Source organism: Toxotes jaculatrix, chromosome 6 (assembly GCF_017976425.1).
Source record: "Toxotes jaculatrix isolate fToxJac2 chromosome 6, fToxJac2.pri, whole genome shotgun sequence".
Lineage (NCBI taxonomy): Eukaryota > Metazoa > Chordata > Actinopteri > Toxotidae > Toxotes > Toxotes jaculatrix.
In genome coordinates, this window is record NC_054399.1 from 22,866,946 (window position 1) to 22,889,984 (window position 23,039).

General features: G+C 42.0%; 1 protein-coding gene across 2 annotated transcripts in view; it reads right to left on the reverse strand.

The window, feature by feature from the left end:
* Positions 1 to 21,820, reverse strand: part of si:ch211-191a24.3 (tensin-3) — a 41,430-nt gene extending 19,610 nt beyond the window's left edge. The window contains exons 1-16 of one of the 2 annotated variants that reach the window (XM_041040294.1): positions 21,712 to 21,820; positions 18,142 to 18,315; positions 16,900 to 16,950; positions 16,689 to 16,811; positions 16,516 to 16,580; positions 14,850 to 14,933; positions 14,096 to 14,208; positions 13,211 to 13,271; positions 13,051 to 13,126; positions 12,655 to 12,784; positions 12,322 to 12,387; positions 11,216 to 11,320; positions 5,926 to 6,843; positions 2,143 to 2,273; positions 671 to 779; positions 516 to 584 (exon numbers count right to left, since the gene is read on the reverse strand). In XM_041040294.1, the coding sequence (XP_040896228.1) occupies positions 516 to 584; positions 671 to 779; positions 2,143 to 2,273; positions 5,926 to 6,843; positions 11,216 to 11,320; positions 12,322 to 12,387; positions 12,655 to 12,784; positions 13,051 to 13,126; positions 13,211 to 13,271; positions 14,096 to 14,208; positions 14,850 to 14,933; positions 16,516 to 16,580; positions 16,689 to 16,811; positions 16,900 to 16,950; positions 18,142 to 18,291 (2,251 nt within the window). In that variant the 5' untranslated portion in view covers positions 18,292 to 18,315; positions 21,712 to 21,820. Of the gene's footprint in view, positions 1 to 515; positions 585 to 670; positions 780 to 2,142; positions 2,274 to 5,925; positions 6,844 to 11,215; positions 11,321 to 12,321; positions 12,388 to 12,654; positions 12,785 to 13,050; positions 13,127 to 13,210; positions 13,272 to 14,095; positions 14,209 to 14,849; positions 14,934 to 16,515; positions 16,581 to 16,688; positions 16,812 to 16,899; positions 16,951 to 18,141; positions 18,316 to 21,711 lie in introns of those variants that run through there. The other variant, XM_041040295.1, reaches the window with a different exon arrangement.
* Positions 21,821 to 23,039: the final 1,219 nt, after the last annotated feature.

Below are 23,039 nucleotides of genomic sequence, written 5' to 3' on the forward strand. Positions count from 1 at the left end.
CTCCCCTCTCCTCCTGTCCCCTCCCAGAACAGGACGTGAGTGGACATCCTGCCAGCAGTGGTCTCTTCCTCTGTTATCGTCTGCTATTATTAACAAGCATCCAGCATCAGCTGTCCTGCATGGGTCTGACAGGATGTCCAAACACATTTTTTTTTTTAAATTCCTCTAAACACTTTTTTGTCTCAAACCTAAAAATAATGAAAACAAAGAGCATAAATAAGCCATCTGTCTGCCTCTGACCAGCCATGACTTACCAAAAACAGAGCCGTGCCCACATATCCAGCTTATAACAACACAGAACTGGCCAGGTGTGTGTGTGTGTGTGTGTGTGTGTGTTTGGTACGTTATGCCAGGAGGACATTCCAGCCGTCTCTTGAACACTGTCCAGCAGCAATCAGGAGCTCAAATGTTTGGGCTCAGACTTTAGCACTCTTACCAGCCAAACATGCACACACACACACACACACACACACACACACACACACACGGTTGCACACACTCCTGGGAAAGTGTACCTTGTGTCCAGCTGTGTTGGTCCCACTGTCCACCAGTCCTGAGCTGGGAAAACTCTGAGAAATGTTTCACTGGAAAGAGAAGGAAGACGCTGATAAGATTTCAAAATGTGGACACACCCGTAGCAAGAAGTGTCCATTTTGACATTATCTCCTACCATAGGGCGTTGGAGGAGACACTGGGAAGGCCGGAGTCTGTGGGACAATGTCCGAGCTGTCCGTTCGGCCCTGATAGTCCATGCTGTTGGCTTTGTGGAGATGGCCATGCTTTAAATTAGAGCAACAGAATAAAAGTAAGTAAGACAAGAACAAGGGAAAAAAGTCAAGAGCATGATTTTTTTCCTAAGTCTTATGAGGTGACAAGCCCACATGCGCACACACTCAGACACACACGCGTGCACCCGCTCGCAGACATCAGTCTTGTGATCTGTGTGTGGCTACAGCCTGTGTTTTGGTGTAAACACTCAGGCCATTCATGCCACCCAGCCATAAGAATGAGTGCAAGAGCAGAAAGAAGAAAAAGAAAAGAGAGAGAGACAGATGGAGAGAGAAAGAGGAGGAAGGTAGAAACAAAATGTGCAAAGACGTAGGCAGTTACACAACCCTGATCTCAACAGAGATTCTTCTCCAGGACAGATTTTAAAGTGATGACTCTGAGTTATCACTTTAAAATCTGTCTTCTCCAGGACAGATTTTTAAGTGATAACTCAGAGTCAACCTGTGGTTTAATTCAGTGACACATTATCTGACTCTTCCTCAAAGAATCACAACACACACAAACACAGCTCCCTTTGGATATTTTTCATACTGTTGTCTTCCTGTAGTTAGAAAACTGACAGCACGTTCAGCATCTGCTGTCTCTTCTCCCTCTGTCTTTGAGTTTGGCCTGTCGTGTACATGTCACCTGGCAGGTGCTGACTTCTGGATCACTGTTTGCATGTTCAGTGTTTGTCACAGTTTATACTCGGTGTGAGTTGTGTGTGTTAGTTATTTGCTGTGGAGTATTTCCTCATGTTGTGTAGGTGTATTTACACGTGTGTTTTGTCCTTTCTGTTCTTGTCTGTGTTGAAACTGATTATCAAAGTGGATATCTGTGATCTGTTCAGTTGAAATATCTAACACAGACAGACCGTATCTGTATCTGCATGGGGATAATAGCTGGACTGCTGAGACTCCCTCTGCTCTCTGGGCTTTTAATTACCTTGTTTTAGAAGGTCAGACAATATTCTAGCTTGTCTTTTTAAATGACTTGTGTCCATGCCCCTTAATTTTAGTTATTTGAATTGACAAGTGAAGCCAATATTTTAACAGCCAAATAGCACAAAGCTTTGACTGTGACTGTGTTGTCCTTGGGTTCCAAGCTGCTCTTCCACTCGACATGACGTCAGGACTTTGGCTTCTATGTTAGTTAATCTTATCACTTAGCTCACTAATGTTATGTCATCTTCATGTCCTGTCCTTAGTTTATATGACCAGTAACTTCCAATGTGATAAAAACATAAACCTATGAGTGACATTATAAATACATTTCCTCAACAGTCTTTAAAGAAAACAGCTTTTTGTATGAATGAAGTTCAACCAGCAGCAGTAAAGTGACTGTCTGGTACAGTGAACAGGAAACTGTGTTTACCCGAGAAAGGGAGAAAGGGGGACTGTGGGCTGGGGATCCCCTGAAGGTCTGAGGTCCGCCCCCTCTCCATCCTGGACTTTGTAGGCCGGCGTAGTCCGTCACATCGCTGACCTGCTTCTGCTGTTTCCACCCTGATCAGAAGCAGAGAGATAAAGAGAGGGATGAGGGAGAGGAGGAGTGCGGCAGGCAGAGAGAGAGAGCCAGACAGTCGGACAGATTATGATCAGAAACATAATCAAAGACTCAAACTCTGTCATGTGCTCCTCTATGAAATTACACATCTGTGTCACACAGTTGTGTCTAGTCTTATTAAAAAAAAAACAAAAAAAAAAAAAACACAACATTAGAGAGTATTGACACTTTGTTATGACCAGATGCCAATTTGGCAATAAAAGGTGATGATGGCGATTAGTGTTTGGTGTGTTTGTGTCTGACAAAAGCTCCTATCAGTGTGTTCATCAGCAGAGCGTAGCTGCTCTCATCAGGGCTGAGCGTGTGTGACTTCACCGTGACCAGATGGTGGAACATCAGTGTGTTTTGTCCGAAAAACATCTGTTGGAACAATCAGTTGTTCTGTTGTCAGATGTGAGCAGATCATCGCCCCCTGGGCTGGAACTCATCCACCCTCAGAAACCTATATACTCACGTTATATACAGATACTGTACAGCAAGTTGCCTCTGATGGGTGTTGGCTGCCTCCAACACAATGAATGGAATATATGAATATGAAACAAACTGATAAGCAAAGGCTGCATTTTAGCGTAATGCTTTTGCTCACTGGAGAGAACTGGCAAGTTAAGTTTGCACTCCCGTGTGAGGTTTTAACCAAAAATTTCAATATTAATAATTTGGCCAACTTTTTGTTGATATTTATGCACAGAAACACTAAAGTTAGAAATGTGACACTAAAACTTGAAATGCAGGTAAGAGGTAGAGATATTTTTTGTTTACTGTTCATAGCAAACAAGCATAAAAACTTGCAAAGAAGCAGGAGAACATTTGACAGTTATACTGTGCAAACTTTATTTTATACATTTGGGATTATTTTATTATTTTATTGTGCTGCAGCCTGAAAACACCCATAACACACCAAAACCCAGAAACCGGCAGCTGACGTGTGTGTCATAATAGTGATTCACCTTATATGGGCTCAGACTCAATTCGGCACATCAACTATAAACAGCGATGAGGAACACTGTGAGCTCAGCTTTCACGGTGAGCATCCATCATCTCAAAATCACATGAAAAGACAAGCCAGACCAACTGAAACTAATCCGGCTACTCTCCCACACCAGAGGGCCTGCTGAGGGTGCCTTTACAGAGGTGTCTGCAGGCTCGGGGATCACTTGATACCCACTGTACTCTTAAGAGGGCTACTCTCTTTTGAAAAAAAAACAAAAAACACAACTCTGAGATGATGAGAGGGAGAAGGAAGACTTGATGCAAACACACAGGGGAGCAAAGTGTTGTGTCAAACTTCAAAAGCATTCCTGATCGCTTACAAACTCCCGCCTCCAAACATCCCCTTGAAAAACACATGTTACACACAGAGTCGCTGTGCAGGGAAACATTAGAGTTACTGCCACGAATGTGCCCTTGAGAAATATCAGCTTCCAGCCCCCTCACACACTCGCTGACCTACATACATACAAACACACATGCTCCATTTCCTGTGCTCAAATTCCATGATTTAAGGAAAACTCAGTAGACCTCTCGTTGACCTGATGGTGAACAAAAAAAAAAAAAGAAAGGTCAGAGGTTAACGTCAGCAGTAATGTAACCCTGCATGGCACATGGCCGCGGGTCACCGATAACCACAGCAGAGACCCTGACACACATGATTCAGGAGCTGTCATGGTCATGCTCATCAGCTCTGAACTGTCAGGGAGCTCTCATGTGGACCATCAGGCCACTCGGAGGTTAGCTTTGAAGGAACAGCTGCTTCATACGTGAAGAGCAGGGAAGTGACGACGTCACTCATGCACCTATGACCCGCGGTTCTCAAATAGAAAGTGAATCAGGGACGTAGGTCACAGCAGAAATGTGCCTTTTCCTCCAGGCTCCGTCCCCAGTGGATGCGAGAGAGAATAAATCTGTCATGTGCCAGTGAGGTGAGAAGGAACAGTGAAGAGGAGGCGGCGCTGACACACGTGGGTCAGGAAAACAGGCATCATCCAACCCTGTGTCCTAGAAATTACGTTTATACGTTTATGGAAAATACGTTCTGTTGGACTGTAATCGCTGACTGGATGATGTTCAGATGGTGGTTTAGTTTTAACATAAATAAACGGGTTGTATCTAAAGTCAGAGTGAACTTTTTCTGTCTTAAACCAGACCGGGATCTTTCCCGCACCTTAACCAAGACTTGTGTGAGTCTGAACAGAGCCAGAAAGCAGTTTAATAATGCTGGAGTCACTGAACATGGGTATTGTACAAGATCAATAGAAAGTTAACTGACCACTACTTTGATAAATAATTGTTTTGGTCTTTTTCCAAGGAAAACTTCCAAAGATTTATCGCTTCCAGCTTCTCAGATGTGAGAATTTGATGCCTTTCTTTGTCAAACATGATAATAAACTAAATATCTTTGGGTTTTGGACAGTTTGTCAGACAAAACAGGATATTTGAAGACATCTGGGTGTCTGTCACAAGCCCGAGTCACGTTCCTGTAGTCCTCTGCAAGTACTTGTCCTCAAATTATGTCAAATTGACTGTATTTACCAGGTTGTCTGAGCAAACTGGTTTCACAAAGAACATAAGACATACAGCAAAGACTGAAGAGATGAGACATCTTTTAATGTCATAAGTTTAATGTATTATAGGACCAGTACCTTTCCTCATGTGATTCTGTCTTCTGTATATTTCCATTCAAAATAAGACAGACTGGTGAGTAAACACCACATTGTGTGGAGAGCAGAGGTCCTGATTTTATGCTGCTTACATAGCAGGAATATCCTCTACCTGTTTAATCAAATGCTTCCACCCTTTCAGCAAACACCTCGCACACTTACAAACACACCGTCTGTAACAAACACAGACGTATTCCTCTCTCTCAGGTGGAGATTTCCACAATCAGGCAGCGCTTCGGTCCTTCATGGTTATAAATGGTTCTCTCAGTGTGTGACCAGTGAGCTCAGCAGTAACACAACCTACGAGCTTCATCTGCCACCAGCTTGTTGGCACAGGTGTATTTTTCTTAGTCATGATGTGACAGTGGACTGTTGTGTGTCGCTGTACGAGCAAAATTTTGTTGAAGGAGCAGTTCAGCCAAAATACACACATATTTTGTCACATACCATGATTTTGGTTGTAAGTTGTGTGTGTGTGTTGTGGTACTACTTGCTGGGCAAGTTACTTGCAAACGTAATCAATTATCTTACTAATTACCCAACAGCAAAAGTAATCTGTGACATTACCAGTTAGATCACTTTCCTTACTGCATCAAAGGTGCTTCTAAACAGCTTCAAAGCCCCCACACCCACATGCCAAACCTATCTAATGTGTAGAAATAAAAAAAGATGGCATCTCATTATATTATGGTTTAAATATCTTCAGCAACTGTACGCCTCCCTCCAGAAGTCCTGTCCTCACAGCGTAAGTCTGGGTTTAGCAGTGGCAAACGTTAGCAAACTACGAACAAACAACATGTAAATAAAATAACTTTGGCTCCAGCAGGAAGCAGCAGAGCTTCACTGGGATTAGCTTCTCTGATGTAAACACTGAATTTCAAACTGTAATCCCTTACAATGCACTTTATTTTTCACGTATTTTGATTGGTCTTACCTGACAGATGTGTATTTCCCTTGTGGCTGAGGCCGTTGGTGTGGAGGGAGGCGGAACGGGACAGGGGGGCACAGCGAGTAGGAACAGGGACAAAAGTTGGGTCCAAGTCCAGAATCAGCTGGTTCAGCTGCTCTATGGACTCATCGATGTCTGTGGTCAGCGACTCCATGTCATCCTCTTGGCAAGACTGTGTTTTGTTATCTGCACTGTGTGTCCCGTGCTCGTCCACCAGCCCTCTCTGCACGGCCTCCCTGCTGCTGATGCCTCGGGGTGGTGTGTCAGGAGCTACCAGGGGCGGTGGCCTCTGTTTTCTAACTCTGCTTGACCTCTCCTCTGTATCCACTTCAAAGTGATTATTGGTGATGACCTCCACCATCTGCTGCTGCCGTACCCAGGAGTGTGTGGAGTACTCCGTTTGGACCGACCTCTGAGTTTCAGGTAGATTCCCTGAGGACAGGGAGCAGGTTCTACTTGAGTTCGGCGTGTCTGAAGCAGACGCTGCCACATCATCCACTTCATCCTCATCATCCAGTATATCAGTCTCCCTTTCGCTGGATGAAGCCTCTCCGTTGATAGTGTGTCCCAACCCAGACTCATTCCCAACCATCTCCTCCTCCCCTCCGCAAGCAGCAAGCTCGGTCATGACCTCCAGAAGAGGCTGTGCAATCTCAAAGTCCAACCCAGAGAGCAGCTTCCCTGCCTGGGTGCACTTGTCCTGTGAGGCCCCTCTTCTCTGTTTGGCTCCGGTCCTCCCCTGTGAGGCAACAGACAGGCCTGAGTCACTGCTGGCAGATGGAGCTCGGTCACTGCAGCTGGGGCTGCTGGTGGTCGGGGGGAATGAAACTCCTTCCTCGCTGCTCTTCTCCCTCACTCTAGTGAACAAGCTGCCATTTCCAGGGTGCAGGACATGAGGTGGAGCTGTGAAGACAAAATCACTGCTATCAGCAAGTTTACATGTTGACAGAAGAGTGAAAACAGGCGCTACAATGAAAAATGATCATCACAGTGCACATAGTTACATCTCTTGGTTTAATTTAAGGTAAGAAAAAAAACAGCAAATATTCACATTTAAGAAACTTGAATCAAGGATCATGTTTTGGCATAAACAAAGATTTAAATGATTCTGTATCATTTTTTGTTCATCGACTAATTGATTAATCAACAATAACATGAATTCAATCATGTTCCTCAAAAAAAGTTTGACTAAAAGTGGAAATGACCTTTATATTGAACATATTCTTGGAAACAAGTGACTCCATACCTGCACCACCACTACATATGATTCATTATGACACACACATATATACACACACACACACACACACACACACACACACACACCACCTGTTGGACCACAGCCATCGCTCCAGACACACTCCATGTAGATAAGACAGAACCCCTTTGTGTGAGCTGGCGGATGCATATGTGTGTTATGTTTGTGCGTGTATGTGTGTCACGCAAAGGACGTGTCTGTCATAGACATCTACCTGAGGTCAGATAGAGCCGATTGCACACCCACGCACACACAACAGATCTCTCAGTCTTGCAACACTGGAAACACGCAGGTTGAAATCATTAATCAATGCGATCGATCAGCAGAAAATGAACTATTGATTCATCATTTGTGTTCTTTCCTTTTTTTTAAGCATATTTGCCTAATGTTCTCTTGTTCTGGCTTCACAGTGGTGAGGATTTGCTGTGTTTTTTTGTTTTTTTTCTTGCTGTAGTGACAGTAAACTGAAAATCTTTAGGGTCTGGACTGTGAATTAGACCAAACACGTAACTTAAAGATGTCACCCTGGGCTTTAGGAAACTGTGACAGGCACTTTTTTCACTCTTTTAAGACATTTATTAAACCGCTAAAACGTACCAGACAGTAACATATTCAAAAAAGAGAAAGTTCCTTTCTGAAAAAAATCTGCTGCACTTATGTCAGATAAGACTGTCTTGTACTGTGACTCCAACAATACATACAGTGCATACCAGAGCTGTATGAGCACAGCCTCTTGAGTCCAGAGAGGCAATAAAACTCAAATACCAGACATGCATGGTAAAATCTCACAGCTGGCCTAATAGTTCTCACACTCACACACACAGACGCACAGATGAGAAATAAACTCACAAACTGATAAACACACTGTATAACTTTTACAGAACTGTAAGAACTTCAGTTAAAAGAAACACACTACCATGACTAAAACCAGCATCAAAAAGCAGCTTACTTTACCGGCAGCCGGGAGCAAACTTTCACTGTTTCCCCCTGCGGACTTAGAAACAGGATGGAAATGATTGCTGAAGCCTCCCTTTGCAGTCAGAGAAAGAGGAAAAGAAAAACAGATGACAAGCAGAAAGGAAAGAGGGACGAGGACTGAATGAGAAGGATGAGGAGAGAGAGGAGGGGAGACTGAAAAGAGTCAGACCAGCTTGGTTAAAGGCTCTTTTTCCTCCCGTGCTGTCGTCCTCTCTGTCTCTCTGGCTGCCACAGGAAGACAAGCGAAGAACATTCTTTCTCTTAAGGTGCTAACAGCCCCCCTGTGTCCCCCCTCCCTCCCTCTCCCTCCCTCCTCCCCCCCCACCTCCTACTCTCTTTCCCCTCTCTCATGTCACTCCTGCACTCCTTCCTTGCCTGCGCCGTCCCTGCACTATGAATCCCCGCCTTCTCCGTCATCAAGAAATCAGCCATTGCTTTGCCTCGTTGCCCCTTTACCCCCACCCCACCCCCACCATCTCCCTCTCCCACCCCCCCCCTCGCATCCTGTCCAGGGCTGACACAGGTAGGCAATGCTGTGGAGAGATTGTGTGCTCATGCATTTTTATGTCAAAGGGGGAAGCAGCAGAAGGAAACTGAAGGGTGGATCATTCACTAGACTTGCAAGCACGTACACACACACACACACAGGTGGAGGAGTTTGTGCAGCACACATCACACACTTTCAAAAAAAAAACACACACAAAGCACAAGGACCTTGAGCTGGCCAAATATGGAGAGGGGAATGTAAACATGGGGGCGGGCTCTGTGTGCAGAAGGGGGATGGGGGACATATTGGACAAATTGCAACCTGCAACTTGAACCTGAAAGCAACACACAAAGATAGAAAGAGGGAGACAGTAGAGCAGATAAAGGGGGAGAAAGAAAGGGAGAGAGTGAAAGAAGATGTGGAGATGGAGTGATAGAGAGAACAGAGAGGAGGGGTGTGAGTCGGCCGAGAGGGTAAAGTAGAACCACCTGTGGTTGAAAACAACATTCTTGCAACTGGCTGCGTTGCTAACTGGCTGGCACCCTCATTATGCTCATGTGCATGCGTGTGTGCTGGCGGTAAAATGTAATGGCCATGTGTGTTTACAGAAATGTGTGTGTGTGTGTTTACATGCTACTTTTCCGCACTTCTCCCCCAATGATCGGTCCATCTAAATTACATGGCTGGACAGAGCATATTTAGCAATGGTATAAAACAGCTGGAGTTGAAACCTCAACCACTGGTTGAAAGTGATTGTTTCAGCTGTCTGGATGTGTGTTTTTGTGTTGGCGTTTTTCTGTGCGTGTGTGTGTGTGTGTGTGTGTGTGTGTGTGTGTGTGTGTGTGTGTGTGTGTGTGTGTGTGTGTGTGTGTGTGTGTGTGTGAACGGTTATTCTAACTAAATGGAAACTCCTTGAAAAACAACCGCCTCCAAATACATAGGTCTGGTGTGGCTGCTGTCTGGATGATTGTTGTTACACCCATTCCTAGGAACGCCAAAGAGGCCTTTGTGACCACAACAGTTGTAAGATGTCACACTGATGACCAGACAATTACCCACAAGACCGACCACAGCGAAGGCCAGAGTCCAAACAGACAATCTCAGAGACTGGATGTGTGCCCACATAGGGACACAACATCTGAGCAGCAGCCAGAGACACATTCATGGATTTTTTTTTTTTTTTGAGACAGAAAAACTCCACAAAAAGCCAAAAGACACACAACTTTATCACATTATAAATCTGTTGTGGCTAACATCCAGCATCCGCCTATTTCCACATACAGGAGAGACAGAGTAACATGATCGTCCCATTGGAGACATGATGAACACAAGTCCAATATTCACTCTCCTTTTAGCTCTGGTTTGGTCTCTTGAGAAAAATATCTGACTCTTTAGCTGATAAATGTTTCACTTCCTTTACCAGACAGTCACTGAGCAGCTGCACTGGAGCGACTGGGGGTTAACTACCTCACTCAAGGGCACCTGAGTAATGCTAATGAAGGAGGGGCAAGTGCTGCTTATTCGCAATCCTGCAGGTCCAGGGTGACCTTACAGTCACAAACCTGCTTCACTGACCTTAAGGTCACAACCGAACATGGTCTGTTTTATCCATTATTAATATAAAAGTAATAAGGAAATATTTAAAGGACTATTTTCATGATTCTGTATGTATTATTTACCCTGTTATCTCTTCCCTGTTAGATCACATATCCTTCACTTGAACAATGCTTTTGTTGTTGTGTCAAAGTTATATTATTATCTAATATCAAATTAGATAACATCGAATTATTTAATGAAATCAGAAGCCCTCAGAGTGCCACTCAGGCAGCATGCCATCCAACTCATGACTCAAAGGAAGAAGAGAAATAAAAATCATATGAGGAGCAGTTTAGTTCATATGTTCATATGTACTCTAGCGTTTAATATCTGTGGAAAATGGTAAATTCTTCTTTTTCTCAGAAAACAACATTTGAAAATATGCAACTTCTCAAAAAAATCTTTACTTTGCTTCTAAAGAAATCAGTTGTGTATTTTCTCTTCTAGAAGCATCAGTTACATAGTTTGACCAAAAAGCTGCACATGCACAGTTAAGTAGAAACAATACCTAAAGAGCAGAATAAAACAGCTGCAAACTCATACAACAAAACATGAACTTTGCCAAAGAAAAACTTGGTTTTTGTTGTGATTACAGATCTGTAGCTATGCAGCACACTGTACTTCTGGAAAATTACCAGAAGGTTACCAGCATGTAAAGTATGAGGGAGGTAAAATGTAGGAAAACACTTGTATGGCCCTTTAAAAGTGTGAACTGAGGAGGCCTGGATTGAATTGGCTAAGAATGTCATGGACACAGAGAACTGAAGGTTAAGTTAGAGCAGAGCAGACACGTTTATCTGTCTTTATTTGTGCAACACCCAGTTAGAGTCTGTCTAATAATTAAGTCAGGTACACTGCAGGATTTCAAAACAGCAGCAAAAGAAAGTGAAAGAAAGGTGGAGAAGGTGTTTGAAAAGGGGGGAATTTCTGATTAAAAACACTGAAATGTACATTACCTGCTTCGCGAAAGGACGTCTCTTGATAAGAGTCTCGTCGGACCAAAGGGTCCAAGGTGTCATAGTCCACTGTCACAGAGCCTCCGTTGTGCCACAGCTCTCTGCCTGCACATGAAAATGACAGACCAGCAGACACAGAGGCAGCGCTGGTCAGGAGTCAGTTAAACAACAACAAGATGCACACACACACCAGCTGATGTCCTGGCGCCAGATTTTATTTCACATTTGATTTAAATCATAATTTGAGTTTGATTTTGCTTCAGTTTGTGTGTTTGTGTGTCTGACTGTGTGTTTGTGTGCCCTGGTTTTCCCCGCCCGTCTGTTTTCCCCTGTGTACAGTATCTGCGATCTGAATTCCTGTCAGATGTGTGTGTGTGATAACCTCTCATATTGCTTCCTGTTGAGAGGCGAGGAGTGTGATGGTGCGTGTGGACGGCCACTTTGGGCCACCATGCCCTTCACCTGGTGTCCAACACTGCCCCCACCTGGGTGACTGCTTGCTGCCCTTGATGATGAAGTCTTTCATTCATGATTAGTGTGCGTGTGTGCGTGCCTGTGTGTGTGTGTGTCTGGGGCTGATGCTTCAAACTGAGTCATTTCTGTCTCTTCTGCTTGAGTTGAGAGACACAGTGAAGCCGGTGAAGTCTTTGTTCATCAGACGCACTTGTAGCCTAAATAATGAGTCCGTGTGTGTTGTACATGTGCAAGTGTGTTTGAATGCATCAGGCAAACACACAAATTTGGGGGGCGGCACTCCCACAAGGGGTCACCAAGATACATTTTAGAGGCTGTGACATTTCTAACAGAACAGGAGAGCAAAAAGAAAAAGTTTCTGCTGCACAACATGAAACTTATTTATTTAATCTCCCCTAATGTTTGCTTTTTATGTAAATCACTGGATAAGTTTTTTTCTGTGTAGGCTGTAAAGGGACAGTTCACCTCCATTACTAAAAGACTTTTTTTTTTAAATTACTCTTATTGGTGTCTTTCCATGCAAACTGCCTTGAAACTCAGCTGTAACATGAGCATTGTTGCTGTGAATGTGCTAGCATGTTGTCATGCTTGGCCAGTTGGCCAGAAAAGAAAAATTGTGAGAGTAAATCTACCTGTGATCTTTTCAGGACTTTCAGAAAGAATCAACTCCACTTTTCCATCTTCTGGGAACCGAGGATCTGGAACATTATATAAGACCAAGATCAGACAGCTGGACAGGTAACTTTACTGGACCTGTTCTCATGTGTACTTCACACCTGCACAGCTGATATGGGGTCCAAGGTTAGTTCAGGTGTTTGCGTTGGAGAACAGAGAGAGCGGAGAGACTGAGGGCTTTATCAGTTACAGATTAAGACTGATAGTGCAGCGGAGTAGTGGAATAGAGAGTGATAGCAGTTGAAAGAACAGTTGGCGGTGTGCAGAGTACGGCAGCGGGTTATAAATACCTTCACTGGCACAGTCAAGGTCCGCCTTCAGGAAAGTGAGGGTGTGTCCATTTACGAGTCCTGTATGAAACTGTAGGCGGAAGATGACCTGACGGCTGGCGGAGCGGCTGTTTTTATCATAACACACCACCTGAAGTCAGAAAATAATGGCACGAGCACACATGAACATACTGCTTCACCACAGTCAGGAAGGTTAATGCCTCTCTGTTGAACAGTTCAGTCATTCCTAATGTCAGCTACAGAGTATTTTAGTTAGTACACATGAATGTGTAGATGAAAGCACAATAACTGTTATTGGGTCCCATTAACAGACATTTTACATTTTCTGAAAACCTCTAAATGATTTAGAAACTGTTGAAGCCTTTCTCATGATAAATTTCAGACATGTCCACTCACCATGATGTCCCCTTTGAGCAGCTGAGCCGGCTGGAGCACAAAGTAGAGCCGGTCCGTCTGTCCTGCAGCGACATGGCTGTGATGGAGATAGACACACATTACCTGTTATATCCCATGTTACATTCAGAGATGTTGTATTATGTTGTTCTGTATTTCTTACTAAACTGCTGATGTGCAAACAGCTTGGAGGCTCTGGTAGACTCTCAGAAAGAGACAACATCCTGAGAAGAGAAGATGAAATGATTAAAAAGCTTGTGAGACCCGGTTCAGTTTGTGATTTTGGGCTGAATCAAACAAAAGTTGAAAATTGTGGGAGAAACATGGTGAAACTTCAGGTCGTCGTCCTACATCTCAGTATGAGACACTTCCACCCACAGTCAGTTTAGAGGTTCAGAAACCAAACACAGATTTCTTCAAGATTTAAGATTTTGTTAAGAAATTCAAGATTTCTGATCTGGGCTTTAAATAACAGTTTGACTCATCTGGACTGGGATGAGTTGAGTTTAACTTAAAAACAGTTTTGAACTCATGTGATCTGTGACCTCTAACCTGATGGGAAAACTGTGAGAACCTATGTGAAACTCCAGAGGGACAGAAACATTATACAGTAAAATGTGAAGCTGAGCAGGACCTTTTTATTTTATTTTTTTAAGTCTGAAGAAACACTTTCCAAATCAGCTGCATCTGAGACAGTTGGGTCACATAGTATTCCTGACACTGAGGAGGATTTTTTTTTTCTGAGGCCTTGTTCTCATTGTGTTGGATTGTGTGTCAACAGCTTGTGTTTCCATTTGTTTTCTGTAAATGTTTAAAAGTAAAAAAAAAAAAAACTTAACAAAACAAGCAAGTCTAGACAGTAAAATACAGACAGAGAATCTGGACATTGTAATGAACACAGTCAGTGTTCACTGCATTACAGCTGTGTAATTACTTTAATTTAGTAGAAAAGGAGGAGACACGCAGGATGGAAGACTCCTACAATGAGCTACTACTGGCGATTATCTGCTTCATTTCCTCTAAGTCAGATCAGACGTTTACTGCTCACCTCCGTCTGGTCTCAGTTTGGGGAGACCGTGAAGAACGACACAGAGGAGGAAAGACGGAGAGGGACACATCCTCAGTCCCCCTTTCAACATGCTCCCCAGCATCCAAACGTACCTGCAGAGCAGAGAGAAATGTTCTTGTTTTGTTCATCAGAATCAGAATCAGAATCAGGTTTATTGGCCAAGTTTGTACATACAAACAAGGAATTTGACTCCGGTTTTTCTTCCTCTCCTGCGGTACAACAACAAAGACAACAACAACAACAACACACAACCGACGGAACACTAATGGTGCAAAAATGTGGGTGGTGCAATTTGTTCCAGAAACTAAAGATAACTATATAACTATTTACATATATATAAATATATATCCAGGCTATTGACAGAAATAGTGCAGGTTATAGTGCAAAAAAAAATAAAAAATAAAAAATAAAAAAAAAATAAAAAAAGACACGGTGAAATGAGGTAGTGGAAAAATGTGCAAATATGCTGAAGGAGGTAGTAATCCACTACAAGCATAGCACAGGATCAGAGAGTAGCTGTGATTTTTAATGAGCCAATCTCCCTGTTTTACAAGTTTATAGTAGACTTATTAATAGTAACTATTTCACAAGAGGATAAATCAGGTGATCAGTGACCTTGCAGTCTGAGATCACAGCATATCCCTCAGTCTACATCATAGATCAAAGGCTGAAGGTTAAACGGGTGTTTGGCCTTTGACCTGCAGTGATCCCGCTCAATCAAGTCTGTTCTCACCGTTTCTGTGAGGGGGTCATCAGAGCAGACAGTTTGTCATTGTAGAACCTCCTCATGGCAAAGTGGTCGAGAGAAAGGTCTGCACTGAGGGAGAGGAATATATTCAGATGATGACACATGACACTGCTCCCCCGTTCGCCCACACCACATCTTGTGTAGGTGGACTTTGATTTGCTGATGAAGATGATGTGATGCGATCAAAACCTCCACAACTGCAACTAAACATAGATAAAAAAATGGAAATGTCTAATCTAATGTCTAATCTAATCATTTTCAAAACTATATTCATCAGATCAAACCAATGCTGACAAAGGAGTTGAGACATTTATCAGACCTCACACAGCTCCCTCTGGAGCCACAAAAGGCTCAATACAACTTTTTCCACATATGGAGTAGGGGATGTGTTTTTCCAGAATCCGTGTCTCCAAAACTAGTTTCTACTGAATAAATAGTCCCTATGAAAACTGCTCTCTGAAAAAAAAAAAAAAAAAAGAAATTTACATTTTTCAATGCACCACTAACAGAACACATTAATCTCCACTGTACTGTGGTGGCAGCAGAAGTCTGCAGGGACACAATATCTCAAAACCAAAAAACTGGACAAACAAAACCAAAACTACCTGGGTGACCAAGCACCACACCTTTCCCTTGAACTGACGAGAACCAGTCAGATCAGATTTCCGATCATTCCCAAAGCTTTGCATGCCTGCACTAACTCACACAGCGTTATTGTCCGAGGATCAATGGTCACTATCAGATATTTCTCAACTGTGAGTCAGCCATGAACAGGGAGTGCACACACACATGTACACCAACAGTGTGTGAATCAACCTGATCTTCCTCTTTTCTGCTCTTGTAGTTGGCAGCGATCAGCCGCAAACTGGGCTTTCACTTCATCCCATTATTAGACATGGATAAATGAGGATGTGCTTTTCATAGTTCACAGAGTAAAACAGTTACATAAGGACATCAATCACTAAGATGGTAATGTTTGCTTTAAAATGCTTTTAAATGAAATGAACAATGTTTTGTGCTGTCTACAGGCTCAGGGTCTCACATGCAGGTAAATTAAGACCAAATAAAAAAATATAATAAAAACTAAATAAATTCACTGGAGTCCAACAGCTACAGGGATCCCTGCCCAAAAATCAAATAACAGTGTGGTTCAAAGTCTCTTTATACAGACGTCCTGCCCTTTGCCTGGTGGAGACGTACAGTAGATCAGCCTCTGTTCACTCTGTCTATTGTTCAGTCACTGCTCTTTGATCTGCAAACAGTAAATGTCCAACAGTAAATGTCAATACTGTCAAGACTGTGTTGATTAATTCCGAGTTACAGTTTGAGTTAAGTCAAACAAAAACTAATGGCATCCCCATCAGCCTCAGCAGGACTTTGTGTTTACTTCTAATTAACAAACGTTAGCAAGCTAACATGCTGCACTAACACGGTGAACATAAACATTACACCTGACGCATCAGCAAGTTAACAGTGCAGCCTCACTGAGCTGCTGCAGACTCTTAGTCTTGTTGCTCATCGTCATTATTGTCATCAGGTTTCCTCTGGTTTCCAAATGTGAATAAAGCTGAAGTTCAAGTTGACCTTTACATGCGTTTAATATCCTTTACCCTGTAACATTTGAACAAATTCACCATGACATCAGTGTTACCTGGCCGACATGTTGCTGAAGTGGATGTAAGAAGCCACGAGGACTCCGAGCTGACCTTTGCCTCCCTGTGGAGGACCCACAGAATCAGGGTAAATAAACTTTACACACTCACCTACATCAGCTGAAAGATTGTGTCAGTGTCTGTGTGTGACAGAGGGGTCAGAGGAGTTTACCCTGCAGTGTAACACCAGGACATGCTTCGGGTTTGTCTGCAGCCAGTTCTCCATCGTCGTGCACACACTGAGGATCTGATCCAGGTTGGGAGCCAAGAGATCCACCCAACCTGTGTCCAGAACCTGACAGACAGATCACACATAACCAGCACTTCACCACACACTGCAACGTTTATTCTCTTAAATAAGCCATGAGAAGTGTTATCATTACCTTATGGTTCATTTGTGTGAGAGTGTCGTTCTTCTGTGAGATGTTGATGAGCTAAAGAAGGAACAGAACAAAAAGGGATAGAGGAGAATGAGGAAAGCAATTTTTAGTTTATTTAACGTTCAGCCTCATCATTGTCTAAATGTGTCAAACTGGAATTTACACGTACTGCTTCTTTAAGGGGTCATGATTGTATGTAATCCTAAATTCATAGTGATCATATTTTAAAATTATAGTATTATAGTAGGGTATTGAATTTTATATCATGTCAAAGCAACAGAACCAAGGTCTATTGTAAAACTGTATACCAGTAAGAATTTCTTAAACCATGTTCTGTGAAAGTCTGGAAAAATACTCAAAAAAACATAGTCATGACATTTTAAACCTACTTCTCTGTGTCACTGTGGATATTTTAAAACTGTTAAAAACTCTTGGAGGAAGGATTTTTGTGCAGTTCTTCATCCTCTGAGCTGAGGATCTAATGACAGAGTGTCATGAGCTGCACAGAGTGTGCAACCAGACGGGTATGTGATTCTGGGCGGGAAGAGTTAAACCCGACTTGACATCAAAGAAACCAAAAAGATGCTAAAAATGTGGGAAAGACAAAATGAGCTCAGAGGAATTTGTGTTTTTAAGAACCAAAGGATAAAGATGAATGTGAAAAAAAAGAAAAGCTATTGATTGTGAAATTTGCTGCACACAGTAAAAATCAACTGTTCAGCAGCTGCTCAGTGCTTTGGAAATTGAGATGATTTTTTAGTGCTTATTTTTTTATCCTTTATTTATCATTTTGTGTTGTGCTCTATTCTAATATGCAGTATATTATTGTTCTTCACTGTCTTGTATTACTCTTTACATGTCTCACTTAAAAATGAGAAGCCAGTGTCTGGGAGGAAAGCACAGTTTTCAGGGTACTTTTGATTTACTTGATTCCATTTATTCATTCATTCATTCATTCATTCCTTTATTCATTTATTATACTTTGCTCCAGCCATATGTAAAGAAGCTGAAACTAGTCTGAACTATGCAAGTACATGCACATTAATGCATCAGTCCAATAATATGATATTTATTATACCGCAATGCACCATTGTTCATATTGAGTACTTTTACGTTTGGTAAGTTAAGCATATTTTGATAACTTTGCTAATAATTTAACACATTTGTCTGTGGCCAAATGAATCCTCTGAAGGATTAGCATTTGTTAGCACTTTAACTTATAGACCTGAGAACCAAACATCTCACCATGTAGTTGTGTCCGTGCTTCGACTGCAGCATGATAATAATCTCCTGCAGGTTTTGCAGGTAAGTCTCCTCTGGACATCCAGGGGGGCAGAATATGGTGATGATACGTTCAGTGATGTAGGTCAGATCGATTCGGCACGGTTCCTCCATGACCGATTTCAGTCACATGGACACCTATACAGACACAGGAAGTGAAATATGACAGTGAATGTCATGGAAAATTTAGAGAAATGAGAATTTCCAGGCCAGGTCAGCTGATGTTTGCAGTGCACTTATCTGAGCTTGTGCTGTATCAGCTGGAACTCCATGTAAAGCAGAGTGTTTTGGCCCACGCAGCAATATTTGGGTTTAAATGCGGTCAGCCTTTTTAATCCCAAAATCCTTTTACTGGATGTGATGCTAAAACAAAGTGGGGCGAAGGCCAAAAAAATATGGAACTGAACCAAATGAATTCATCACTGAGCTTGTGACCGGAGGAGAGATCACGATGAGTCAGGGAACGACGACGCTGCCTAAACACCAGATCACAACCTTATTACTCACCAACTCAAAACCACTGAACTGAAACACAGAGTCTGACAATACAGAAAATCATGGTTCTATCCAGCTTTTTCAAACATTTGTCATTCACATGCCTTTATAAGGCTTATATTTCGAAAAATTAAATGTCTCAACTGTATCACTTTCTGATTGGGCACCAGTTATGGAAGGTTTATAAGCTGTTGAATGTTTTATAGATCTGTTGTAAGCCATTAAAAAGAACAGCTTTTTGGTTGCCAGGCTGTTGAAGATCCCCCAGTGCAACACTTGTCTGAACACTTATTCTGGAAAAGAGCTGCAGGGTGGAGGAAGATTTTCCACAACCTGGCAACCCAAAAGATGTTCCTATTACTTGAGCACTAGTAGCGCAGGGCATTATTTTGACCTTATAATTCAAAGGCCATGAAATGTGTCTGCAAATGTTCCTTTTGTTTTCACACAGGCTGTAATTCCTAAGCTTTTGTAAATTTAAAAATGAGCAGCCTGTCTCTGATTTTTTTTTTTTTTCTCAGAATCCAATCTGAGATCCTGAAGTATGTGACTTCCTCCCACATTCTTCTGTAAACCATGGAGTGGATAATTCTGTGGTATCTGGGCTCTACTTTAGCATATGGACCAGGGCAATTACATGCATGTTGGTGCATGTCAATGAGAGCGAGATCTACAGACAGTGGAGCGGAGGAAAGTACACAAAGAGTGGTGGTTAACCTTGCCTTCACCCTGACCATGTGACCACAGCAGAGTAAACAGTGATACAACCATTTTCACCACTGCTACACACAGGAATAACCTACTGGGAACCACTGCAGCACGAATGGAAGCGCTATTCAGGCTTTGTCCTGACACAACTTTCTGTTTAATTTGTGATCCTCTGATCAATCATATTATTATTCCCAACACGAGCAGACTGTGTTGGGAATGTGGCCCATTGATACATTAATGCATGGTTCTGTGTGTGATCTCTAAAGAGTGATGAAATGTCAGATTGGCCAAAAGTCCAAATTTCAATTATTGTACCAGGATCCTCAGGGCTGGGTCAACAGTTATTGATCCCATTTCCAAAGAGGAGACAACAAATCAGTGTGAAACATCAAAAATCACAGTCAAAAATTAACCTAAAGGTTCAAAGTGTCACTCAAACCAATCAAAATGTTCTATTCTGGAGCAGTCTGTGTAGTCAAGTCCTCACTTTGCTACTTTTTTATTTTTCTTTTTTTTAATTATATCATTTGTGAATTAAAAAAAAAACTCAACCAACCAACCAACCAAACAAACAAACAAACAAACAAACAAACAAACAAACAAACAAACAAACAAACAAACAAACAAACAAACAAACAAAACCAACTGTAGAAAAAGACCAATCGGTGGGACTCGCTGCTATTTGATTGAAATCAGCTTCCCACCTGAGTTCAATGGAGGCAAGCCAGAAATGATGCAGCTGAGGACTGAACCCAGGAACCTGCAGTGCCCCTGTCCCACCCAGGCACCTCAGTGCAGTTCAGTATAATCAGCTGAGCCTGAACTGGTGCAAATTTGTGCCTTGAAGTATAAGTGACTACTTCCTATATAGTGGCTCACATGGCACACATCTGGGGCTTGTGTTGGTACATGTGTGAAAAATGTTCTTTTTTTTTTTTTTTTACAAACGTGCTCCTCCTGTGGCTCTGCATTTGGGTGTATGTGTTGTGTCCTGGCTGAAACAGTTGACGGGGTTGGGCAAACAATCTTAATAAGTGACTACTCTCCCATTATGTATTTCTGGTCTGTTTCTTCAGCAGTTTTAGACGACTGCAATCTAAATTTGTCAGTGCTCCGCCTGAGGAACCAAAACAAACAGAAGTGTGTGACTTAACCACACACATGCATACACACACATGCATGTACACACACATTGCTATAGGGAGAGCTCCTTAGCAAAGTCCTTGAGCTTGAACTAGCCACATCTAATTATAGTCTCTATTTCCCATTTTAAAAGAAGGCATTCTGAATTGGATTAGCCATCTTTGTTTCTTTCCTTTCTCTCATTAAGGCACAAGCTGGCAGCGGAAAAATATCCTCTGGCATCTTAAATGCAGCAGGAATAGAGCCATCGTTTGGTGGTTAATTCAACAGACAACATCATTTGAAATTGAAAGTGTTTGTGCAAAAAAACAGAAATGAAATTGACAGCAACACCTCACTGTGACCAACTATTGTTCTGCTTGCCATCCTCGAGCCTCCTATCCTGTCATCTCCACTTAGAGCCCCTTCTTACTGTTTTTTTAAATTCTCTCTCTGAGTGCTTTTCATTACCGCAGTAAACTGAGACTCCTTTAGCCCATCTGATCCTCACTGAGACTCCTTATTGAATTACACAGTCTTATTTTACCATAAAGATATTGAATTAAACAAGCCAGCAGGGTGAGGTAATTTCATTCTCTTCCTTTTTTTTCACAGAGGTCTCAATCAGTTAGTCGTTCCTCTTGTTAGTATCAAAATCATGTCATATCATTCAAGAGAATTTCGCAGGAAGCTCATTTGCATTGGTGATAAGAGTAATTATCACACCCCCACTTGTCACTTGTTTCTTTCCCAAGAAAAGTAGACTTGGCACAGGATTAAATGACCTCTTAACACGGACTGAATCCCAGTGGAAACATGTCTGCTGGGGTTCAGTGTCTTAATGTGTCAGGAGGCTAATCCCCCAGCAACCCCCCCCCCCCCCCCCCCCCCCCCCCCTCCACCCAGTGCATCTGCAGGGAGACGTTTTTCACTGGTAATCCCCCCTACCAAGATTTCTCTTCTGTCACATGTTCCTTTATTTACTCAAAGTGGTGGTTGGCACTGAAATGTGGACCAGCACCAGTGACCAAAAAAGTTCAAGGTTCAAGGAAAAAGGCACTTCATGTCTAATTAGTGCAGTTTGGATTAGCCTCGCTGAAAAGGCAGGGAAGCTGTGGGGGGAGCAGATTGTCATTCATTCAAACTTCACTGGAAGTCGCAAGGAGGGAACTTAGAGAGCTTCAGATACAATAGAAGAGTTCTTACCTTGTCTGTTGATGCAGTAAATAAGAAGTGAAGTCAAAATCGCAGCACTATGAAGCCAGATGAGTGAAAGTCTGTGTGTGACTGGTATAGAAAATGAGGTGGAGACTTGACAGGGGGGAGGGAGGAAGCAAAAGAGAGAGAGAGCATGATACTGTTACAGCTTGCACTTTGCCCTCTGTTGGACTGCAGTGTGACAGCAGTCCACCCTGTTTGTGCACATGTGAAAGTGATAAAGACTAAGACAGATATAACATACAGACACCTCTCTGTCAGAAGCACTACTCTGCACATACAGCAGCTGATTAAGCTGGAGTTGCAGTTCTAATTGATCTGTGCTGCAGAGTCTTTAAACTGTTTAATGTGAAGGACACAAATTCATGCTTTTTATATGAGGGCAATAGTAATTAAATTGAATCCTGTGTATGATTTATTACATTATTTTGCTAACTAATCATTCTTACTCATCTACCGTGCTTAAGTTCAAATTTGAGGTAACTGTAGCTGAGTATTTCCATTTTCTGCTACTTTATACTTATACTCCACTACATTTCAGTAGGATTTTTTTTTTATCAGGGTCATATACCTAGCCTGCAATACAAATGTATACATTTCCCAAAAAAGTCAAAAAATAAATAAAAAATAAAAAAATAAAAATAAAAAATAGTGTCATCTTTCACAATCAAATCTTCAGATCATCATAGTCCACAACAAAAGTCATTAATCACTCACAAAAACATTCACAGCACAAGTTTATTTACTTTTTAAGATTTCATGTGCAAACTATATAACCATTTGATAAAATGTAATGCTATAAATTGAACTACCTAAATGAGTTGCTCAAGTTAGTTTCACCGACACAGTTATACATCAGCAATGACAGATAATTAACATATAATGTAACACTGACAATGAACACTTTCACTTTTGGTACTTGAATTTTGCTGCTATTACTTTTACTTACTTATTTTCACTGGACTTTTACTTGCAGCTGGTTATTTTTAAATTGTTGCTCTGCTTACTTAAGTGAAGGATCTGAATACTTCTTTCCGCTCTGAATTATAGAGAATAAAATAAAAAATAATCTTAAATCTCACTTCGGGAGTCACTGGTCGCTTCGGTGATACGGTGTTTATCCCATTAGGTGGCACCAAAAGACGAGTTAAATCTCTTCTGTGCTCACTGATAGACAACAAATACAAAACCCCACGGAAACTGTAGACGTTTTATTGACATATAGGAGAATGTGGCATCAGGTCATCAAGTGAGTGACAAACATATTTTTTGTTGAATTTAATCTTCTTAAAATGGGACTGTTGAGCTTGGTAAAG